The sequence below is a fragment of the Oryctolagus cuniculus genome, chromosome 4, assembly GCF_964237555.1.
Source record: "Oryctolagus cuniculus chromosome 4, mOryCun1.1, whole genome shotgun sequence".
NCBI classification, from domain to species: Eukaryota; Metazoa; Chordata; class Mammalia; order Lagomorpha; family Leporidae; genus Oryctolagus; species Oryctolagus cuniculus.
Genome location: NC_091435.1, coordinates 83,278,646 through 83,299,069, shown reverse-complemented (window position 1 = coordinate 83,299,069; position 20,424 = coordinate 83,278,646). Strand labels below are relative to the sequence as shown.

Genomic DNA, 20,424 nt, shown 5'->3' with positions numbered 1-20,424 from the left:
TCAAAAAAATAAAAATAAAAAATAAAAAATAAAAAAATAAAAAAAAAAAGGCAGAGTTAGAGAAAGAGAGAGGGAGAGACGGATCTTCCATCTGCTGGCTCATTCTCTAGTGGCTGCAATGACCAGAGCTAGGAGCTTCTTTCAGGTCTTCCAAGTGGGTGCAGGAGCCCAAGCACTTGGGCTATGCTCTGCTGTTTTCCCAGGCGCATCACAAGGAGGTGGATGGGAACTGGGAGCAGCTGCACTCAGATGGGATGCTGGTGGGGAAGGCAGCACTTTACCTACTATGTCACAACACCAGCCCCAGGATTTTTTTTTATTTTCTCATAAGACCTCAAAAGCATGAGAAGAAAAAAAAAAGCATACAGTTGGAATGTATTAAACTAAAATGGTTCTGCAAGAAACAACCAACACAGTAAAGAAAAGGCAACTACAACATGGGAGAAAATAACTACAAACTCTTTGTCTGGCAAAGGAATAATATCTGTATTATATTAAGAACTCGAAAACTCAACAACAAACAAACAACAATGACCTGATTTCAGAAAGCAACAGTCTTGGCTGATCTGCTTCCAATCCAGCGTCCTGCTCATGAGCCTGAGAAGGCAGCAGATGATGGCCAAAGTGATGCCATCCATGAGAGAGATCTAGATGGAATTCCTAAATGATAAGTCGATGCTAAAAATGTATAGAGAAGTTTAAAGGACAAAGTAATTTTTAAGATCTCAAAGAAGATCTGGGAGATCTATTCTATTATTTTAAGATACAGTAATCAAGACAGGGTGGCATTAGCTAGGGTACAACTTAGCCAGTGGAACACACAAAAATTCTGCTACACTTAGAAGCCTGATAAATACTGACTAGAGGGACCGGCGCTGTGGCTCACTTGGTTAATCCTCCACCTGTGGTGCTGGCATCCCATGTGGGCGCCAGGTTCTAGTCCCAGTTGCTCCTCTTCCAGTCCAGCTCTCTGCTGTGGCCTGGGAAGGCAGTGGAGGATGCTTGTGCTTCTGCCCAGGTGCCTGTGCTCCTGCACCCGCATGGGAGACCAGGAGAAACCACCTGGCTCCTGGCTTCAGGTCGGCATAGCTCCGACCGTGGCGGCCATTTGGGGGTGAACCAATGGAAGGAAGACCTTTCTCTCTGTCTCTCTCTCTCTCTCACTATCTGTATCTCTACCTGTCAAATAAATAAAAAATTAAAAAAAAAAAATACTGACTGGAAGAGAAAATGCAAAATCCCAGGTGGCAGATTTTGGGAAGCAGGAGGAAGAGGACAGGATGGGTGCAGGAGATGGAGACTGCAGAGGCACCTAACTGGGTAGATACAAGAATGTTTCATCACAATACACACCCCTGTACGTTTGCGTATACAATACCACCATAGAGGAAAAAAGCAAAATGCTGTTATGTGACATTCAAACACAGGCTACACTGAATAAAGGCAGAAATGAAAACAAATCAGAGTAGCTGCCTGGGGATGGGAGAGAAGCAGATTGGGACATAATGTGAAAGAACTTTCTTGGAGATGGCAACAGTCTAATATGGAACATGGTGGTAATGAATGTGGCTTTCATGGGTGTATCTATTTGTTCAGACTGTATAATTTAACATTTGTGCATTTAGATTATCTGTAAATTTTTTGTTAAAAAATGAGTAAAGTAGAGGCAAATGATGACAGCTGCTGAAGTTGCATGACAGGGTACTACATAGTTTATTCAGTACATATTTCTTTTCTTTTTTTTTTTTTTTAAGATTTATTTTCTTTATTTGAAAGACAGAGTAACAGAGAGAGGAGAGGCAGAGAGAGAGAGGTCTTCCATCCGCTGGTTCACTCCCCAATTGGCCGCAATGGCGGGAGCTGCACCGATCAGAAGCCAGGAGCCAGGAGCTTCCTCTGGGTCTCCCACACAGGATGGCATTAGCTAGGGTACAAATTCCCAGGCCATAGCAGAGAGCTGGATTGGAAGAGGAGCAGCCAGGACTTGAACTGGTGCCCATATGGGATGCCAGCGCTTCAGGCCAGGGCTTTAACCCACTGCACCACAGTGCCAGTCCCCAATACATGTTTCATATTTTCTAAAATACAACCTTTCTTTTTAAGAGGAAGAAAAGGAATTAGATAAGGCAACTTTTTTTTTTTAAGATAGATTTATTTATTTGGAAGTCAGAGTTACAGAGAGGGGGGAGAGATAGACAGAGACAGAGAGAAAGAGAAAGGATCTTTCACCTGCTGGTTCACTGCCCAGATGGCTGCAACAGCTAGGGATGAGCCAGGCTGAAGCCAGGAGCCAGAAGCTTCTGTCGAGTCTCCTATGTAGTTGCCAGGGGCCCAACCAAGAGCTTGGGAAATCTTCTATTGCTTTTCCCAGGCCATTAGCTGGAAGCTGGATCAGAAGTGGAGCAGCTGGGACACGAACCATCAGGATAAGGTAACATTTTAGAAAGAGTTTGGCCCAGTGGTTAAGGGATCGCTTGGAACACCTGCATTGCCTATGGAGTGCCTGGACTGGAATCCCAGTTCCATGTCCATTCCAGCTTCCTGTTAATGCACACCCAGGAGGCAGCAGTGATGGCTCAAGTAATAGGGTTTCTGACATCCTGTGAGAGATCTGGGTGAAATTCCAGGCCCTGGCTTTGGCTGGGCCCAGCCCAGGCTGTTTAGGGACACTGCTGAAACAGTCTGTCTCTGACTCTCTCACTGTCTGTGTGCCTTTCAAACAAACAAATGAAAGGTATTAAAAGTTTGTAGGGCAGGAGCTGTGGCATAGCAGGTAAAGTCTCTGCCTGCAGTGCTGGTATCCCATATGGGCGTCAGTTCAAGTCCCGGTTGCTCCACTTCTGATCCAGCTCTCTGCTATGGCCTGGGAAAGCAGTATAAGATGGCCCAAGTCCTTGGGTTCCTGCACCCACATTGGACACCTGGAAAAAGCTCCGGCTCCTGGCTTCAGATCAGTGCAGCTCCAGCTGTTGCAGCCAGTTGGGGAGTGAACCATCAGATGGAAGACCTCTCCTCTGTGCCTCTCCTCTCTCTGTGTAACTCTGACTTTCAAATAAATAAATAAATCTTTAAAAAAAAAAAAGTATTTATTTGCAGACAGAAACATAGAGCTTCCATCCTCTAGTTCACTCCCCAACTGCTCCAATGGCTGGGCCAGGACTGGGTCGGGCAGAAGCAGGAACTCAATGCAGGTCTTTACCACGGATGGCAGGGATCCAGCTACTTGAGCAATCACCTGCTGCCTCCCATGGTTTGCATTAACAGGAAGGCAGAATGCAAAGCACAGCCAGGACTGGAACCCAGGCACTTTGATACCGAATGTCAGTGTCCCAAGTAGTAGCTTAATGACTGTGCCAAATACCCACCCCTCTCTACTGGGGTGTTAACTAACAGGCCAAATGGCCTTTCTTATTTTATCCCATCCTGAACATTTCCCCACCCCATTTTGGAGTCTAGTCTTCCATATAAGTAATTTCAACTCCTTCAGCAATTTCTGTTGGTACTAACTTCCTTAATTTTTTTCTAAACCTCCATATTTTAATTATCATATTTATACTGCACATTTAGGTCTTCCCACTTTATACTGACTTGCTACCAGAGGATTTCACTCTCCACAGGTTTGTCCTCTTTTCATGAATCATTGGCTCACTGCTTCATCTTCCCCTTTATCCTTTACCTACCCCAGACTAAGTACATTTTTCACCCTCTGATATGCCAAGTACCCCCATTCATTTCAATTAAACTCAAAAAACATATGTCCATGAGACTCCTCAATTACATTCTGACATAAAATCTTAATAAAACCAAAATCAGAAGTGATACACAAGAAAACAATCAATTTTCAACTATTCCAGGATTACATCCTGACTGCAAAGCTAATTTCTCTAAGGATGGATTCTTTGCTAATACTAATGGAATTGAATTATTAAATGTGCATTAAGGGGCCAGCACTGTGGCATAGTGGGTAAAACTGCTGCCTGCAGTGCCGGCATCCTATACGGGCACTGGTTCACAACCTGGCTGCTCCACTTCCAATCCAGCTCTCTGCTATGGCCTGGGAAAGCAGCAGAAGATGGCCTAAGTCCTTAGGCCCCTGCACCCGCATGGGTGACACAAAGAAGCTCCTGGCTCCTGGCTTTGGATAGGCGCAGTTCTGGCTGTTGCAGCCATCTGGGGAGTGAACCAGTGGATGGGAAGACCTCTCTCTCTCTCTCTGCCCCTCTGTAACTCTGCCTTTCAAATAAATAAATAAATATTTTCTTAAAAAAAATGTGCATTTAGTAGTATTATATATAAAGCACCACTCTTCTAATTTGGGCTTATCTCCTCATATAGACTTAGGAAATAAAACTTTAACTCCACTTTATATATAGTACCATCTGTTGAGCCATATTACCATGCTTAGCATGATAAAAGGAACCCCTTACCCTTATCATAAAATCCAATAATATCCCCAATTCCCCTATTCAATTCTAAAATCCAAAAAGCTCAGAAAGTCAAGATTTTTTCCCTTAAATTTGACACCAAAACTTTAGTGACTTCAAGTTATAGAAGACTATTAGGTCTTTGTATCATTTTATGTCACTAGATCACTGGTTCTTACTGATCTTTAATTTTTAAATTTATTATTAATTTAGGGGCCAGCACTGTGGCATAGCAAGTTAAGCTACTGCTTGCAATGCCAGCTGCTTTACTTCAGATCCAGCTCCCTGCTAATGTACCTGGGAAAGCAGCAGAAGATAGAGAAAGAGGGCAGGGTAGGAAGGAGAGACTGGAACTTAATCTATGTCTCCTGCGGTGGTAGAGAACCAAGGACTTGAGCCACCAACTGTTGTCTCTCGATGTCTGCATTAGCAGGCAGCTGGCCTGGAAGTGGAGGAGCCAGGATTTGAACACGGGCACTCTGATAAGGGATGCAGGTGCCCCAAGCAGTGTCTTAACTCCTATGCTCAACACCTACTCCTGCCTCAGATATTTCTGATGCTACTGTAGAATACATGACGAGAAGATAGTATCAGCATTCAAAGGTCAAAAAAGAATCTTAATTACAAAACACGGTTGGCCTCACAGATTTGCAATAGGGGATTTGGTACCTTCATGATATTATAGCAGCAAGTCTCCTTCAAATATCACTGCCCTGATCAAGACATGGTTTGTCCTCCACAGGTTCATGTGCTGGACCCATGGTCCCCAATGTAATGATATTGAAAGGCGGTGGGTTTTTAAGAAGTGGGGCCTACTGCGACATGACAGGGTCGTGACCACCCTCCAGAGGGATCAGTGTTGATCTCCGGGAGTGGATTATGGTTATGATAAAACCAAAGCGTCAGCCCCTTCCTCAGCCTTTGGCTTCTTGCTTACATAGGTGGCCCTTGACACAGCTGGCTGTGCTTCTCTGCCATGCTGTGATGCAGCCAGGTGCTCACAGCAGATGCTAAGCGAGGTTGTTTGGACCTTCCAGCAACTGCAATTGTGAACCCAACAATGCACTTTTCTTTACCAAGTACCTAGCCTCAAATATTTGTTGTAGCAACACGGAACAGACTAAGACAATCACAAATCTCATCTCAATTATCAGGAAGCTACAAAAAAGTAGGATGACCACGAACTTTACAGCTCTATAGTTTTCTATCAGTTTAAAATAAACCAGTCTTTTCAATAATGCCTGTGTATCAACTGCTTTCTTGGATCTATTACTGTGGTCACCAAAAAAGACATCCACATGGGTAGTACTCAGTCTGTCAATACTGAGACTCCTGAAATCACAAGAGCTAGTTACCTTTTTCTGTGCCTGAGAATATGGAGATGATTTTATTCCTTGGCTTTTTTTCTTCTGGAACAGAGGGCAAAGGCTTCAAGCTGTGATTGGCTGACAAGGGGTCTTTGCCTCCAGTGCTAAAGATGGTGCTGCTCATTCGCACAGGAGGTGCTGGAGGCTTGTCTTCCAGTTCTCCGTTATCAGACATGATTCAGAGTTATGAAATGACCTGGAGAGAAGGAAAAACAAAAAAACAGTAACACAATTAATAAGGTGAAAACTGGATGGACAAGCACAAACAAAAAGACCTACCTCCTGGGGCCGGCACTGCCTGTGACACCAGCATCCCATATGAGTGTTGGTTCATGCCCAGGCTGCTCTACTTCCGATCCAGCTCACTGCTAACAGCCTGGGAAAAGCAGTGGAAGATGGCAGACGTGCTAGGCCCCTGACACCCACATGGGAGACCCCAATGAAACTCCTGACTCCTGGCTTTGGCCTGGCCCAGTCCCGGCTGTTGTGGCCATTTGCGAAGTAAACCAGCACATGGAAGATCAATATCTCTCTCCCCATCTCTCCTTCTAACTCTTTCAAATAAAAATAGATCTTTAGGGGCAGGCAAGGTGGCGCGGCAGGTTAAAGCCTGGCCTGCAGTGCTGACATCCCATATGGGCGCCAGTCCAAGTCCTAGCTGCTGCAATTCCGGCCATTACGGCCATTTGGGGAGTGACCTCTCCCTCTGTGTCCTTCTATAACTCTTTCAAATAAATAAAATAAATCTTAAAAAAAAAAGATCTTTAAAAAAATAATATCTGCCGGTGCCGTGGCTCAATAGGCTAATCCTCCGCCTGCGGCGCCAGCACACCGGGTTCTAGCCCTAGTCGGGGCGCCGGATTCTGTCCCGGTTGGCCCTCTTCCAGTCCAGCTCTCTGCTGTGGCCAGGGAGTGCAGTGGAGGATGGCCTAAGTCCTTGGGCCCTGCACCCCATGGGAGACCAGGAGAAGCACCTGGCTCCTGGCTTCGGATCAGCGCGGTGCGCCAGTCGCGGCGGCCATTGAAGGGTGAACCAACGGCAAAGGAAGACCTTTCTCTCTCTCTCTCACTGTCCACTGTCAATAAATAAATAAATAAATAAGAAATAAAAAAATTATACCCGGGGCCGGCACTGTGGCGCACTAGGTTAATCCTCTGCCTGCAGCGCTGGCATCCCATATGGGCGCTGGGTTCTAGTCCCAGTTGCTCCTCTTCCAGTCTAGCTCTCTGCTGTGGCCCAGGAAGGCAGTGGAGGATGGCCCAAGTGCTTGGGCCCAGCACCCACATGGGAGACCAGGAAGAAGCACCTGGCTCCTGGCTTTGGATCGGCAAAGCTCTGGCCATAGCGGTCATTGGGGAGTGAACCAACGGAAGGAAGACCTTTCTCTCTGTCTCTCTCTCTCATTGTCTGTAACTCTACCTGTCAAATAAATAAATAAAAATCTTTAAAATAAAAAATAATAAAATAATAATAATATCCACCCTCGTCACAACTCCAAATCAGAAAATATTCTCAATTTAGAGCAAGCTTTTTTCTGCCGAGGGCCACCTGGATATCTGTAATACCATCCACAGGCCACATACAACTGTAAACTTAAACACTAGCCTGTTACAGATGTACTAAATTTCAAGTTCTGCCTGTGGTTGCCTTGGCAGGGACAGCCCAATGATTTCACAGGCCTTATACAGCCAACAGGCTGGATGTTCCTGACCCCTGATTTTGAGACATTTGCAAAATTCGGGGGGAAAAAAAATCAGTGAGTTGAAAGAAAAAAACTGGTTCTCAACAAAGGTAATCTCTCCCAACAAAGTTAGTAAATCGTTAAATAAATTTTGGAGAAACCAAGTGAAAAGCATAATTATGCTAACATATCAAAAGTTATTCATCTAATCAATGGATTCTGAGATTGTTCCAATAGAAAGATACACAATATACAACCTTCTTTTTTAAAAAATATTTATTTGAAAGGAGGAGAGGGAGAGAGAGAGAGACAGAAGAGAAGAGGAGGGATTTTCCATCCTCTGGTTCATTCCCCAAATGGCCTCAACGGCCAGGGTTGGTCCAGGCCAAAGCCAGGAGCCCAGAGCTCCATCTGGGTCTCCCATCCAAGCATTTGTGCCATCTTCTGCTGCTTTCCCAGGTGCAATAGCAGGGAGCTGGATTGGAAGCAGAGCAGCTGGGACTCTAACCAGGGCTCCAGGACATTGGCAATATGGGCAAAAGCTTAATTCACTGTGCCACAATGTGGCCACCACCAGTCTTTAACCAATACCAATACCAATCTGTTTCCATAAACATCAGTGTTAGGATTGTACATAAACTTTCTGAAAGGATTCCTAAATGAATGCACCACTGACGCACTGATATTTGGTCTCTCGAAAACCTGACATTCTAATCTACATATAGCCTCCTGCGCTCAGCCTGCTCAATCCTGAACATGGCTGAGAGCCACAGTGCGGCCAAATCCCAAGGCTGTTTCCCTGTAACGCTCTGTCCATGCGGCCAGATAACCCATTCACCAACATGGCTGATTCAGTGGAAACTTCATCCTTGTTTAGATATATTGATAGGCAGGTATTTTATATCTTTTTGAAAAGTACTCACACTTAAAATCAGCTGTAAAGGGGGACAGAATGCCTAATTTACAGGAATTAAAATACCAAGTACAGTGCTCTTTCAAAGAGTTCATGGAAAATGTACACTAGGAAAAAGCTAAGCACGAATTTCAGGTTTTTTTTTCATAAAACAAACTTTTAATTCTATCTTTTTAATCAACTTAATGAAATACCCTCATGTTAGGAAACAGCATATTTACCTCACTAAACAAGGTTTTGACTGGTAACTGGGTTTTGATTTAATAATATTAATGCATTTAAGTGAACAAGACATATAAACAATGAAAAGAATGCTAACTGTATTTTAGAGAATATTAAAAATAAATTTTTATTTTATTCAGTTTGAATACTAGTACCTGAAGAAAAGTAGGTATAATTCTAGAAGAACTGAATTGATGAATGAAGAGATTACCTAATTCCACTCTAAGTCCTGTGGTTCTTGTTTGCTTGCTGATGCACTACCTTGGTATATTTTATCTGTCAAAATGCAAAATACCAGGGCCAGTGCTGTGGCTCACTTGGTTAATCCTCCACCCGCGGCGCTGGCATCCCCTATGGGTTCCCGGGTTCTAGTCCCAGTTGCTCCTCTTCCAGTCCAGCTCTCTGCTGTGGCCCAGGAAGGCAGTGGAGGATGGCCCAAGTGTTTGGGCTCCTACACCAGCATGGGAGACCAGGAAGAAGCACCTGGCTCCTGGCTTCGGATCAGCACAGCACTGGCCATAGCGGCCATTTGGGGAGTGAACCAACGGAAAGAAGACCTTTCTCTCTCTCACACACAGTCTATAACTCTACCTGTCAAATAAAAAAAAAAAATACAAAATACTTTTCAGCCTACAGAAGAAGAAAAAGGAGAGAAGGTTAAAAAAAAAAAAAAAAGGAAAAATACACATTTCTAGGGCTAACTGCCTGGAAACGGCCAAAAATGGTAACAAGATCTCTCTCTCTGATGAGAAAGACTTGCTGGTCTGCTGGTCAGGCAAGAAAGGGGGGTGGGATCCAAGCTGGGGCATGTGACTTGCCCTCAGGCCGTTCTTCCAAACCAGCTGTTCACACCACGTGTGTTTGGGTTTTTTTTTTTTGTGGGGGTAGGGGCAACTGGCTGTTTGTAAATGGGGGCTACTACCAGAGTGTGCACTACCAAAGGGAATCTACCTTGCTACAGACTGAATAAAAAGGTTTGGCAACAATACTGCAAGGATTACCTCATGAATTGGTAAATTAAGACAGATGTTTAGGTCTTACTGTGACCATAACACTAAGACATAGAGATTAATACCAGAGCAGTGGTTAATCACAGAACAGTCAGGGCACAATAATTACTTCGTGTAATTAAGTGTAAGTTAAATTCTATCCTAAAAGCTCACATATATGGAAAATGACTAGAAACTGTCAGTGTACTTTCAAGTTGTTTTTAAAGATTTATTTATTTACCTGAAAGTCAGAGTTATGGGAGGGCAGTAGTCAGGAGAAAGATTGATCTATCCACTGGTTCACTCCCTAGAGGTTACAACTGCCAAAGCTGGTCCAATCTGAAGCCAGGAACCAGGAGTTTCTTCCATGTCTCCCACATGGGTGCAAGGGCCCAAGCACCTGGGCCATCTTCCACTGCTTTCCCCAGGCCATCAGCAGGGAGCTGGATAGCAAGAGGAGCAGCCAGGACTTGAACCAGTGCCCATTAGGGGATGCTGGCCCAGAGGTGGAGGCTTAACCTACTACGCCACAGCATGGGCGCCACTGCTCCCCCCTTTAAAGAGAAGACCATGGAGGAGTGTATGGACATGTTTTCAAACCATCAACCCTCACTCCTGTCCTGGGACAGGGAAAATACAAGGTAAGTCTATAGCATCATTAATAGTATCAGAAGGTATGCAAGTACCCTAAAGGATGACAGCAAATCAAAGGGACAAGGCAAAGAGTACAAATATGTCATTCTATATTGACCTAATACATGAATAAACAAACAAGTGTGCATTTGGAAGGGGCAAATCTTTCTTATTGAAGAATCCTAAATTCATATATGTAGATACATTTCCCTCTAAGAACTTAAGATTAATCCACCTTTGCCTCGAGTGCAGGCTAAACTTAGTGACTCATTTTCAAGGAACAGATTATGGAAAAGGAAAAACAATTTTGCAGTGAACATAATCTTGGGGGTCGGCGTCGTGGCGCAGTAGGTTAATCTGCCTGCAGTGCTGGCATCCCTTATGGGCGCCAGTTCTAGTCCCGGCTGCCCCTCTTCCGATCCAGCTCTCTGCTATGACCTGGGATAGCAGTAGAAGATGGTCCAGTGCTTGGGCCCCTGCACCCGCATAGGAGACAGGAGGAAGCGCCTGGCTCCTGGCTTCGGATTGGCACAGCACACCAGCCGTAGTGGTCATTTGGGAAGTGTACCAACAGAAGGAAGACCTTTCTCTCTGTCTCTCCCTCTCACTGTCTATAACTCTACCTCTCAAATAAATAAATAAAATCTTAAAAAAAAAAGGAAAGAATCTGTCCACAGCACCAGTGTAAGTCATGTTAATATCATAGCCCCTAATCTACTGTGATACGAGCACACTTCTCTGCCACCGTACTCTTCCTAAATACCAGTAACCCCAGTCCCAAACAGGAGGAAAACACACACACACACACACAAACCCAAACTGAGGGATGCTTTACAAAATTCCTGACAAGTAAACTCCTCAAAACTGTCAAGAACATGAAAAATAAGGAAAGACTACGAACCTGACATGTATCAAAGGATAAGTTTAAGCGCAATATGGTACCCGAGACTGGATCCTCCAATAGGAAAAAAAAAAAAAAATGGTGGAAAATACTGGCAATAAAACCTTGAATCTAATTAACAGTAACATACCACTGTCAGTTTTTTTGCTTTGCAATGCATATCACATTTATGTAAGATACTAACAGTAACAAAGCTGGATGATAGGTAGACACAAAGATAGGAAATTATTTTTGCAACTTGTCTATAAATCTATCATTATCTTGAAATAAAAAGTATTTAAAAAGGAATTAAGAAGTTCCTCAAAAGTTAACTACAGAGCCACCATATGAACTAGCATTTCCATCCTCGGGTATATATCGACAAAATTGAAAATATTCACACAGAAACTTACATGTAAAATGTTCACACACACACACAATCACAGGAGCCAGACGATAGAAACAACCCAAATACCCACCAATTGAAGCTGCAGACCGGATAGACAAAATGTGACATGGCCATTCAATGGAATATCATTTGGCCACAAAAGCAGTGAGGTACTGATGGATGGCACGATATGGATGAGCCCTGAGAGCTTAGTGAACAAAGGCCAGGCACAAAAAGCTGTAACGTATTACATGAGTTCATTGAAATAAAATGTCCAGAACAGGCAAATCCACCGAGATAGTAAAGTTCAGTTCATAAAATGTTGGTAAGTGCTTGCCAGAGGCTGAGGGCAATGAAACGTGACTACTAATGAGTATGGAGTTTCTTTGGAGGGGAGGGATGAAAATATTTTGGAATTAAGACAGTGGTGATGTCTACACAACTCAAATATACTAAAACCACCAAACTGTATCCTTTAAAATGGTAACCAGTAGGCTCTGTGCATTGTAACTCAAAAACGAACGAAAGGTAGGTGTTGTGACACAGCAGGTTTAGACACCACTTGGGACACCTGCTTCCCATAGCAGAGTGCTGGTTCAGATCCCAGTTACTCCACTTCTGATCCAGCTTCCTGCTGATGCATCCTGTGAGGTAGCAGATGATGGCTCAAGTACTTGGGTCCCCACCACTCACGATAGACCCAAATGAAGTTCAAGGCTGCTGGCTTCAGTCTGAGCTAGCCCTGGCTGTTGCAGACATTTGGGAAGTAAACCATTGGATGGACAATTTCTCTCGCTCCACCTTTCAAGTAGATTAAAATAAACATTAAAAAAAATAAAAAGATCAGAGTCAATGTTGTGGCGTGGCAGCTTAAACCTCAGCCTGTGACGCCAGCCTCTCCTATGGGCAACAGTGCAAGACCTGGCTGCTCCCTGCTAATAAGCCTGGGAAAAGCAGCAGGACATAGACCATGTACTTGGGACCCTGCCACCCACCTGTGCTAATGAGCCTGGGAAAGGCAGAAGATGGACCATGAACTTGGAACCCTGCCACCCAAAGGGAGACCTGGATAGAGCTCCTGGCTCCAGCCTAGATCAGCCCTGACCATTACAGCCAACTGAACCAGTAAATGGCAGATGTCTCTCTCTGTGTGTGTGTGTGTATAATTCTCAAATAAATAAATCCTTAAAAAAAGATTAAAAAATGCTATTATCATTGGTATTTGTAAGACTGTCTGCTAGATACCTGAGTAAATAAGATGACCGAGGTCTTCTCCCAAGGGTTCATAGTCTAGTGTTTTGCTTCGTTGGTGGTGTCACTGTTTTAAGATACCTCTTTCTGTGTATCTTAAATATTTTTTTAAAAAAATAAATCTTTTTTGAAAAGATTATCTACTTACTTTTTTCTTTGAAAGGTAGAGCATCAGAAAAAGAGGGAAAGACAGAGACTGAGATTAAGATTCTGATTCTAACTACTGATTCACTCCCCAAACTGCTGCAATAGTAAAGGCTGGTCAGGCCAAAGCCAGGAGCCAGGAGTTCCATCCTATTCTCCCAGTGGGTGGCAAGGGCCCAAGTCCTTGGCCCATCTTCTGCTGTCTTCCAGGCACAATAGAAGGAAGCTGGATCGGAAGCCAAGTAACCAGGCTCAGAACTAGCACTCCCATATGCAGCTCAACCCGCTGTGCCACAATGCCAACCCCTACAGGTCCTTTTAACAGAACAACTGACATACTAACTAGTTTACATCTTCTAAAAATGTTATTTATTCATTGTTATTTATCTGAAAGGCAGAGTGGCAAAGGGAAGAGGAAGAGGAAGAGGCAGGGGGAGAGAAAAAGAGGTGAAACAGGGAGGGGGTGGGGAGAGAAAGGGAGAGATGGATCTATCTTCCATCTACTGGTTCACTTCCCAAATGCCCACAACAGCCAGAGCAGGGCCAGGCCAAACCCAGGAGCCTGGAAATCAACCTAGGTCTCCCACGTGTGTGGCAGGAACCAAAGGACTTGAGCCATCACTGGCTGCCTCCCAGGCACGTAAGCAGGAAGCTAGACCAATACTAGGTAGTCCAATATGTGATGTGAGCAACCCAAGCGGCAACCTCAACTGCTCTACCACAATGCCCACCTCAAAACCAATATAAATTTGTTTAATGTAGGCATGCCCTTTATCAGTATCTGTTCTCAACACATGAATACTGATGTCACTAAGTTGCTTCATAACAGCAGTTTTAAAAAGATTTTGGCCTCAAGACTGCTTTACATTATTTTTTATTTATATTTTTATTCTTTTCCTTTACACAATTAAACTTTTTCCTACAAATTGTTGAGGATCCCCAAAATTTTGTTTATAAGAGTTGTATCAGGGCCGGCGCTGTGGTGCAGTGGGTTAATGCCCTGGCCTGAAGTACCGGCATCCTATACGGGCGCCAGTTCAAGACCCAGCTGTTGCACTTCCGATCCAGCTCTCTTCTATGGCCTGGGAAAGCAGTAGAAGATGGCCCAAGCCCTTGGACCCCTGCACCCACATGGGAGACCTGGAGGAAGCTCCTGGCTCCTGGCTTAGGATCGGAGCAGCTCCAGCTGTTGTGGCCAATTGGGGAATGAACCATCGGATGGAAGACCTCTCTCTTTCTCTGTGTAACTCTTTCAAAAAAAAAAAAAAAAAAAAAAGAGTTGTGGGGCCAGTGCTGCGGCGCAGCAGGTTAATGCCCTGGCCTAAAGCACCGGCATCCTATATGGGCTCCGGTTGTAGTCCTGGCTGCTCCACTTCCAATCCAGCTCTCTACTGTGGCCTGGGAAAGCAGCAGAAGATGGCCCAAGTCCTCAGGCCCCTGCACTCACGTGGGACACCAGGAAGAAGTTCCTGGCTCCTGGCTTCAGAACAGCGCAGCTCTGTTTGATGCGGCCATCTGGGGAGTGAACCAGCAGATGGAAGGCCTCTCTCTCTCTGCCTCTCCTCTCCTCTGTGTAACTCTGACTTTCAAATAAATAAATAAATCTTAAAAAAAAAAGAGTTGTATCTACATTTATTGAGAAATTGAAACAAGTTATTTAAGCACTTAACTCATTTAAAACAATAAGCCTATTACATTAACATAAATAATGTTTTTTATTTAAAACATTTTAAAGTTTGTTTCATTTTTATTTAAAAGGCAGAGAGAGAGAGAGAAAGAAGAGAGAGGGGGGGAGAGAAACAGAGATCTCTCATCCACTGGTCTATTCCCCAAATGCCCACAGAGCCAAGGCTACATTGGGTCAAAGCAAGGAGCCAAGAACCCAAATACTGGAGCCATCACCTGCTGCCTCCCAAGGTGTGCATTTACAAGAAGCTGAACTTGGAACTGCGGCTGGCACTCAAACTGAACACAGTCTAATATGGGACACAGGCATCTTAATTGATGTCTTAACCACTGTGGTCAATGGCTATCCCATAAGTAGTATTTTTAAGTGGAAAAAAAAAAGACTATTTTCCAAAACAAAATAAATTCAGCAAGAAAACTGGCATTATTTTATATTTCTGCAAACATTTTTAATGTCTGGCTTAGTAGAGGACAGCTGGATTCTCAAATTTATTTCTGCACTTAATCTGCTGTGATGTTGTTTTAGATGAAGTTTATTAAATTCTATCTTACACAGATATGTAGCTGCAAAGGTAAAAGTATTTTAACAATTTTTAGATAACTTTGGATAGGCTGCTTTGATATTATACCAGATTCAACCTTCCAAATGTTAGGTGTGGAATCTGGAACCAGAGGAACCAATTTTCAGTACGATTATATTAAACCTGCTCATTTCTTTTAAACTTTGAATGGATCTTTTACCCATGCATAAATGTCATGCTTTTATCAAGAATGTTTTCTTTTAAAACACTGGTTTACCAGGTTTTGAAGATATTCTGAGGCCGGCGCCGCAGCTCACTAGGCTAATCCTCCGCCTAGCGGCGCCGGCACACCGGGTTCTAGTCCCGGTCGGGGCGCCGGATTCTATCCCGGTTGCCCCTCTTCCAGGCCAGCCCTCTGCTGTGGCCAGGGAGTGCAGTGGAGGATGGCCCAGGTGCTTGGGCCCTGCCATCGGATCAGCGCGGTGCGCCGGCCGCAGCGCGCCAGCCGCGGCGGCCATTGGAGGGTGAACCAACGGCAAAAGGAAGACCTTTCTCTCTGTCTCTCTCTCTCACTGTCCACTCTGCCTGTCAAAAAAAAAAAAAAAAAAAAAAAAGAAGATATTCTGAATGTTGACACATCATGCACAATAAAAACAACATCTATTAATATCACCATTGATCTCATCAGAAAAATCTCAAGTACTGGGAAACCATCAAACTCAACATTGGTATAAAATTTTTAAAGATTTATTTATGAATTTATTTCAAAAGCAGAGTTAGAGAGAGACAGAAGGCAGAGAGAGAGACAGACAGACAGACAGACAGAGAGAGGTCTTCCATCCACTAGTTCATTCCCCAAATGGCCACAAGGGCTGGAGCTATGCCGATCTGAAGCCAGGAGCCAGGAACTTCTTCCAGGTTTCCCACACCAGTGCAGGGGCCCAGGAGGCTTTACCCACTATGCCACAGTGCCGGCCCCATGGCTCACTTGGTTAATCCTCCACCTGGAAGAGGAGCAACTGGGACTAGAACCAGGTGCCCATATGGGATTCCGGAGCTGCAGGAGACAGCTTAACGTTCTACGCCATAGCACCAGGCCCTAAATACATTCTTAAGTGAAACTGGCTTTTTTTTTAATTCTATTTATTTATTTATTTAATTTATTTATTCATTCATTCAGTCAGTCATTCATTCAAAAGGCAGAGAGTGGCAGAGAGACACGGAGTATCTATCAGTTCCTTTCCTAAATACCCATAACCCAGAGGCTGGAAACTCAATCCAGGTCTCCCGTGTAAACAGCAGGAACCCAACTACTTGAGCCATCACTGTTGCCTCCCAGGGTCTGCATCAGTTGGAAACTGTTGTCAGAAGCTGCCATCAAGACCTGGACCGGAAGTGAGAAATCAAATCCAGGCACTCTGAAGTGGGATGCAGCACCTTAAGCACTAGGCTAAACGCCTGCTCCTTGAAACTGTTTAGTTAATGGCTAGATTTCCAAGCTAAGTACAAAAATCAACTCAGGGGCCCAGCGCCTTCGCTCACTTGGTTAATCCTCTGCCTGTGACACCGGTATCCCATACAAGCGCCGGGTTCTAGTCTCAGTTGCTCCTCTTCCAGTCCAGCTCCTCTGCCGTGGCCTGAGAGGGCAGTGGAGGATGGCCCAAGTGCTTGGGCCCTGCACCCACATGGGAGACCAGGAGGAAGCACCTGGCTCCTGGCTTCGGATCAGCGCAGCGCCAGCCGTAGCGGTCGTTTGGGGGGTGAACCAAAGGAAGGAAGACCTTTCTCTGTCTTTCGCTCTAACTCTACTTGTCAAATAAATAAAAAATCTTTAAAAAATCAACTCAGTATGTAACATGGTTGGAAATCGTATATTTGCAGCAGTATTCACCATACTGCTTTTCATGACAACACCATAAAGACTGGCAAACTTTTGTGAGTTAGCCACAGCCAGCCTAAATACCATTTACACAAGAAACAACACAAAATTTTAAGCAAATGATGTTTTGCAGTAGAACAGTTTTCCCTTATACTCTGGCTCTCCTAATTTTTTTTATTACTCAAAGCACTGTGTAGCAACTTTTAATAAAATTTTTTGTACAAATTCAGTCTAGTAGAAATGAAGAGGAGACAACACATTGTCTGTTGTTGTTTTTTGTTTTTTTTTTGTTTTTTTTTTTTTTGACAGGCAGAGTTAGAGAGAGAGACAGAGAGAGACAGAGACAGAGACAGAGAGAAAGGTCTTCCTTTTTCCATTGGTTCACCCCACAAATGGCCACTACAGCCGGTGTGCTGCGCCGATCTGAAGCCAGGAGCCAGGTGCTTCCTCCTGGTCTCCCATGCGGGTGCAGGGACCAAGCACTTGGGCCATCCTCCACTGCACTCCCGGGCCACAGCAGAGAGCTAGACTGGAAGAGGAGCAACTGGGACAGAATCCGGCGCCCCAACCAGGACTAGAACCCGGGGTGCTGGCGCTGCAGGTGGAGGATTAGCCAAGTGAGCCGCGGCGCCGGCCCATCTATTTCTTTATGGTGACTTTACAGAATAGATAATAGTTGTGTTTCAAGGAATTCAAATTAACTTGAGTATCATTTAGGCAACGTCTGCCAAAACAACCCCCAAATTTAAACACATGAGTCACGGATGTCCCCAGTGAAATTACTCAACCTGACAAATATGACAGCAACTACAAACAATACGCCAGAGAAGCGTTTGGATCTTAGCAAACACAGGCACGTCCCTTGGTTAATAATGGTGCTGCAGCTTGGCCGGACTTCATCACTTCATCTCGGGATTTCTCTGACTCAGTCTGTCTTCAGCTGTAACTCAGAGACAAGTCAGAATCTCTAACAAGCTTCCTTAAGATTTTCTATGTGCTTTTTGTTTCTTTCCTTAGAGAATGAAGAGCTGGTTAAACATTTGTACATTTTAATTATCACACAATAACTAAACATAAAACATTACTCTCCCCATCTACACCTTCTCTTCCAGCGGCTCTCAACCTGCTAAGGACTAACCTCTGGCATTTTAGGGTCATTTAACTCTAAACTACTGATCAATCTGACAAACCTTATGTTTCATGTTCCCCATATATATCAAGACCTTCCTGGGCTAAATCATTTTTGTATATATATTTCTCCATTGTTAATTTTTCTTTAGAGGCCAGCATCCACGTGAGTGCTGGTCCAGTCCTGGCTGCTCTGCTTCTGATTCTGCTCCTGCTAGTGAACTTGGGGAAGCAGCAGCAGATGGCCCAAGTGTTTAGGACCTTGCCACCCACACGGGAGGCCTAAATGAGTTCCAGGCTCCTGGCTTTGGCTTGACTCAGGCTCAGCCATTGTGGCCACTTGGGGAGTAACCCAGAGCATAGAAGATCTCTCTCTGTCGCTCTTTTAAATAGTAAAATATGTCTTAAAAATGCTTTTCTTTGGCGCCGGCACTGTGGCTTAGTGGGTAAGGCTGCCGCCTATGGTGCAGGCATCCCTAATGGGCGCCGGTTCAAGTCCTGGCTGCTCCACTTCTGATCTAGCTCTATGCTATGGCCTGGGAAAACAGTTGAAGATGGCCCAAGTCATTGGGGCCCTGCACTCATGTGGGAGACCTGGAAGAAGCTCCTGGCTCCTGGCTTCGGATCGACACAGCTTAGGCTGTTTTGGCCAACTGGAGAGTGAACCAGAGGGATAGAAGACCTCTCTCTGCCTCTCGTTCTCTGTATAACCCTGACTTGCAAGTAAAAGAAAATAAATCTTTAAAAAATGTGTTTAAAAAAAGTTTTTCTTTATCCTTTTATTTATCCAACCAAATCTTAAGGCTCAGTGAAAAATAATCTCTTTGATTGGAACTCCAGAGTCCCCTGGGGAGGTAAGGAAGAGATATACATGACTTAACCCTCCAGGAACCCTGAGAGAAGGGAAGGGAGAAACATACAATGCAATCATCAGAGGCTCCATCTACAGGACATCTTGCCCATCTGGGACCTAACTGAGCACTCTGCAAACTTCTATTCATACTAGGCGAGGCTGATGTCAGTACCCTAATTGGTTCACATAGAATACCTTATCAGCATATACCTTGATCAATCCTGCAAACTTCCTCTTTTAGGGCTGTCGCTGTGGTGTAATAGGTTAAGCATCTGCCTGAGGCACTGGCATCCCATATTGGCGCCAGCTCAAGTCCTGGCTGCTCCACTTCCGATCCAGCTCCCTGCTAACATGCCTACGAAAGCAGTGGAAAATGGACCAAGTCCTTGGACCCCTGCATCCACATGGGAGACCCAGAAGAAGCTCTTTGGCTCCTGTCTTCAGATCAACCCAGGTCCAGCTGTTGTGGCCATTTGGGAAGTGAACCAACAGATGGAAGACCTCTGTTTCTCCTTCTCTGTAACTCTGCCTCTCAAACAAATAAATAAATAAATCTTAAAAAATAAAAAAGAAACACATAAAAACCCACAGACACAGCCCTTATCCACAGCCCCTTTCTGGGTAGGCAACCCTTTGGGGACCCTTCCCAGCTGCTAGGAGATTTCTCTGCTTCTTTCAATAAACTTTCTTCGCTTTGCTCCTTCCTCCTTGTCTGTGTGCCTCACTTCATGGTTATGAGACAACAAGGCCGGCGCTGCGGCTCAAAGGCTAATCCTCCGCCTTGAGGCGCCGGCACACCGGGTTCTAGTCCCTGTTGGGGCGCCAGATTCTGTCCCGGTTGCCCCTCTTCCAGGCCAGCTCTCTGCTGTGGCCAGGGAGTGCGGTGGAGGATGGCCCAAGTTGCACCTGCGCAGGAGACCAGGAGAAGTACCTGGCTCCTGGCTTCGGATCAGCGCGATGCGCCGGCCGCAGCATGCCAGCTGCGGTGGCCGTTGGAGGGTGAACCAATGGAAAAAGGAAGACCTTTCTCTCTGTCTCTCTCTCACTGTCCACTCTGTCAAAAAAAAAAAAAAGACAAAAACCTGGCAGAGAAGAGAGCTGCAATACAGAAGACTGCAACACTCCTTGATGGACCTGGCAGAGAGGAGCGGCTGAGATCCCACTGCAGAGGAGAGTCTGTACCACAGGAGCTGCACCATTTCTTCTTCTTCATTTTTTTAAGATTTATTTTTATTTATTTGAAAGGCAGAGTTACAGAGATGGAGAGAAAAGGACGGAGATAGAGACAGAGAGGGACCTTCCATCTGCTGGTTCACTCCCTTAAATGGCTGCAAAGGCCAGAGCTAGGCCAGACTGAAGCCAGGAGCTACTTCTGAGTCTCACATGGGTGGCAGGAGCCCAAGCACTTGGGATATCTTCCCAGGCCATTAGCAAGGAGGTGGATCAGAAGTGGAGCATCTGGTT

General features: G+C 44.8%; 1 protein-coding gene across 3 annotated transcripts in view; it reads right to left on the bottom strand.

The window, feature by feature from the left end:
- PAK2 (p21 (RAC1) activated kinase 2) overlaps window positions 1-20,424 on the bottom strand; it is a 125,839-nt gene that overhangs the window by 55,054 nt on the left and 50,361 nt on the right. For all 3 annotated transcript variants that reach the window (XM_017346650.3, NM_001082756.1, XM_070071666.1), the window contains 1 exon segment: window positions 5,780-5,987. In XM_017346650.3, coding sequence (XP_017202139.1) covers window positions 5,780-5,966 — 187 coding nt within the window. In that variant the 5' untranslated portion in view covers window positions 5,967-5,987.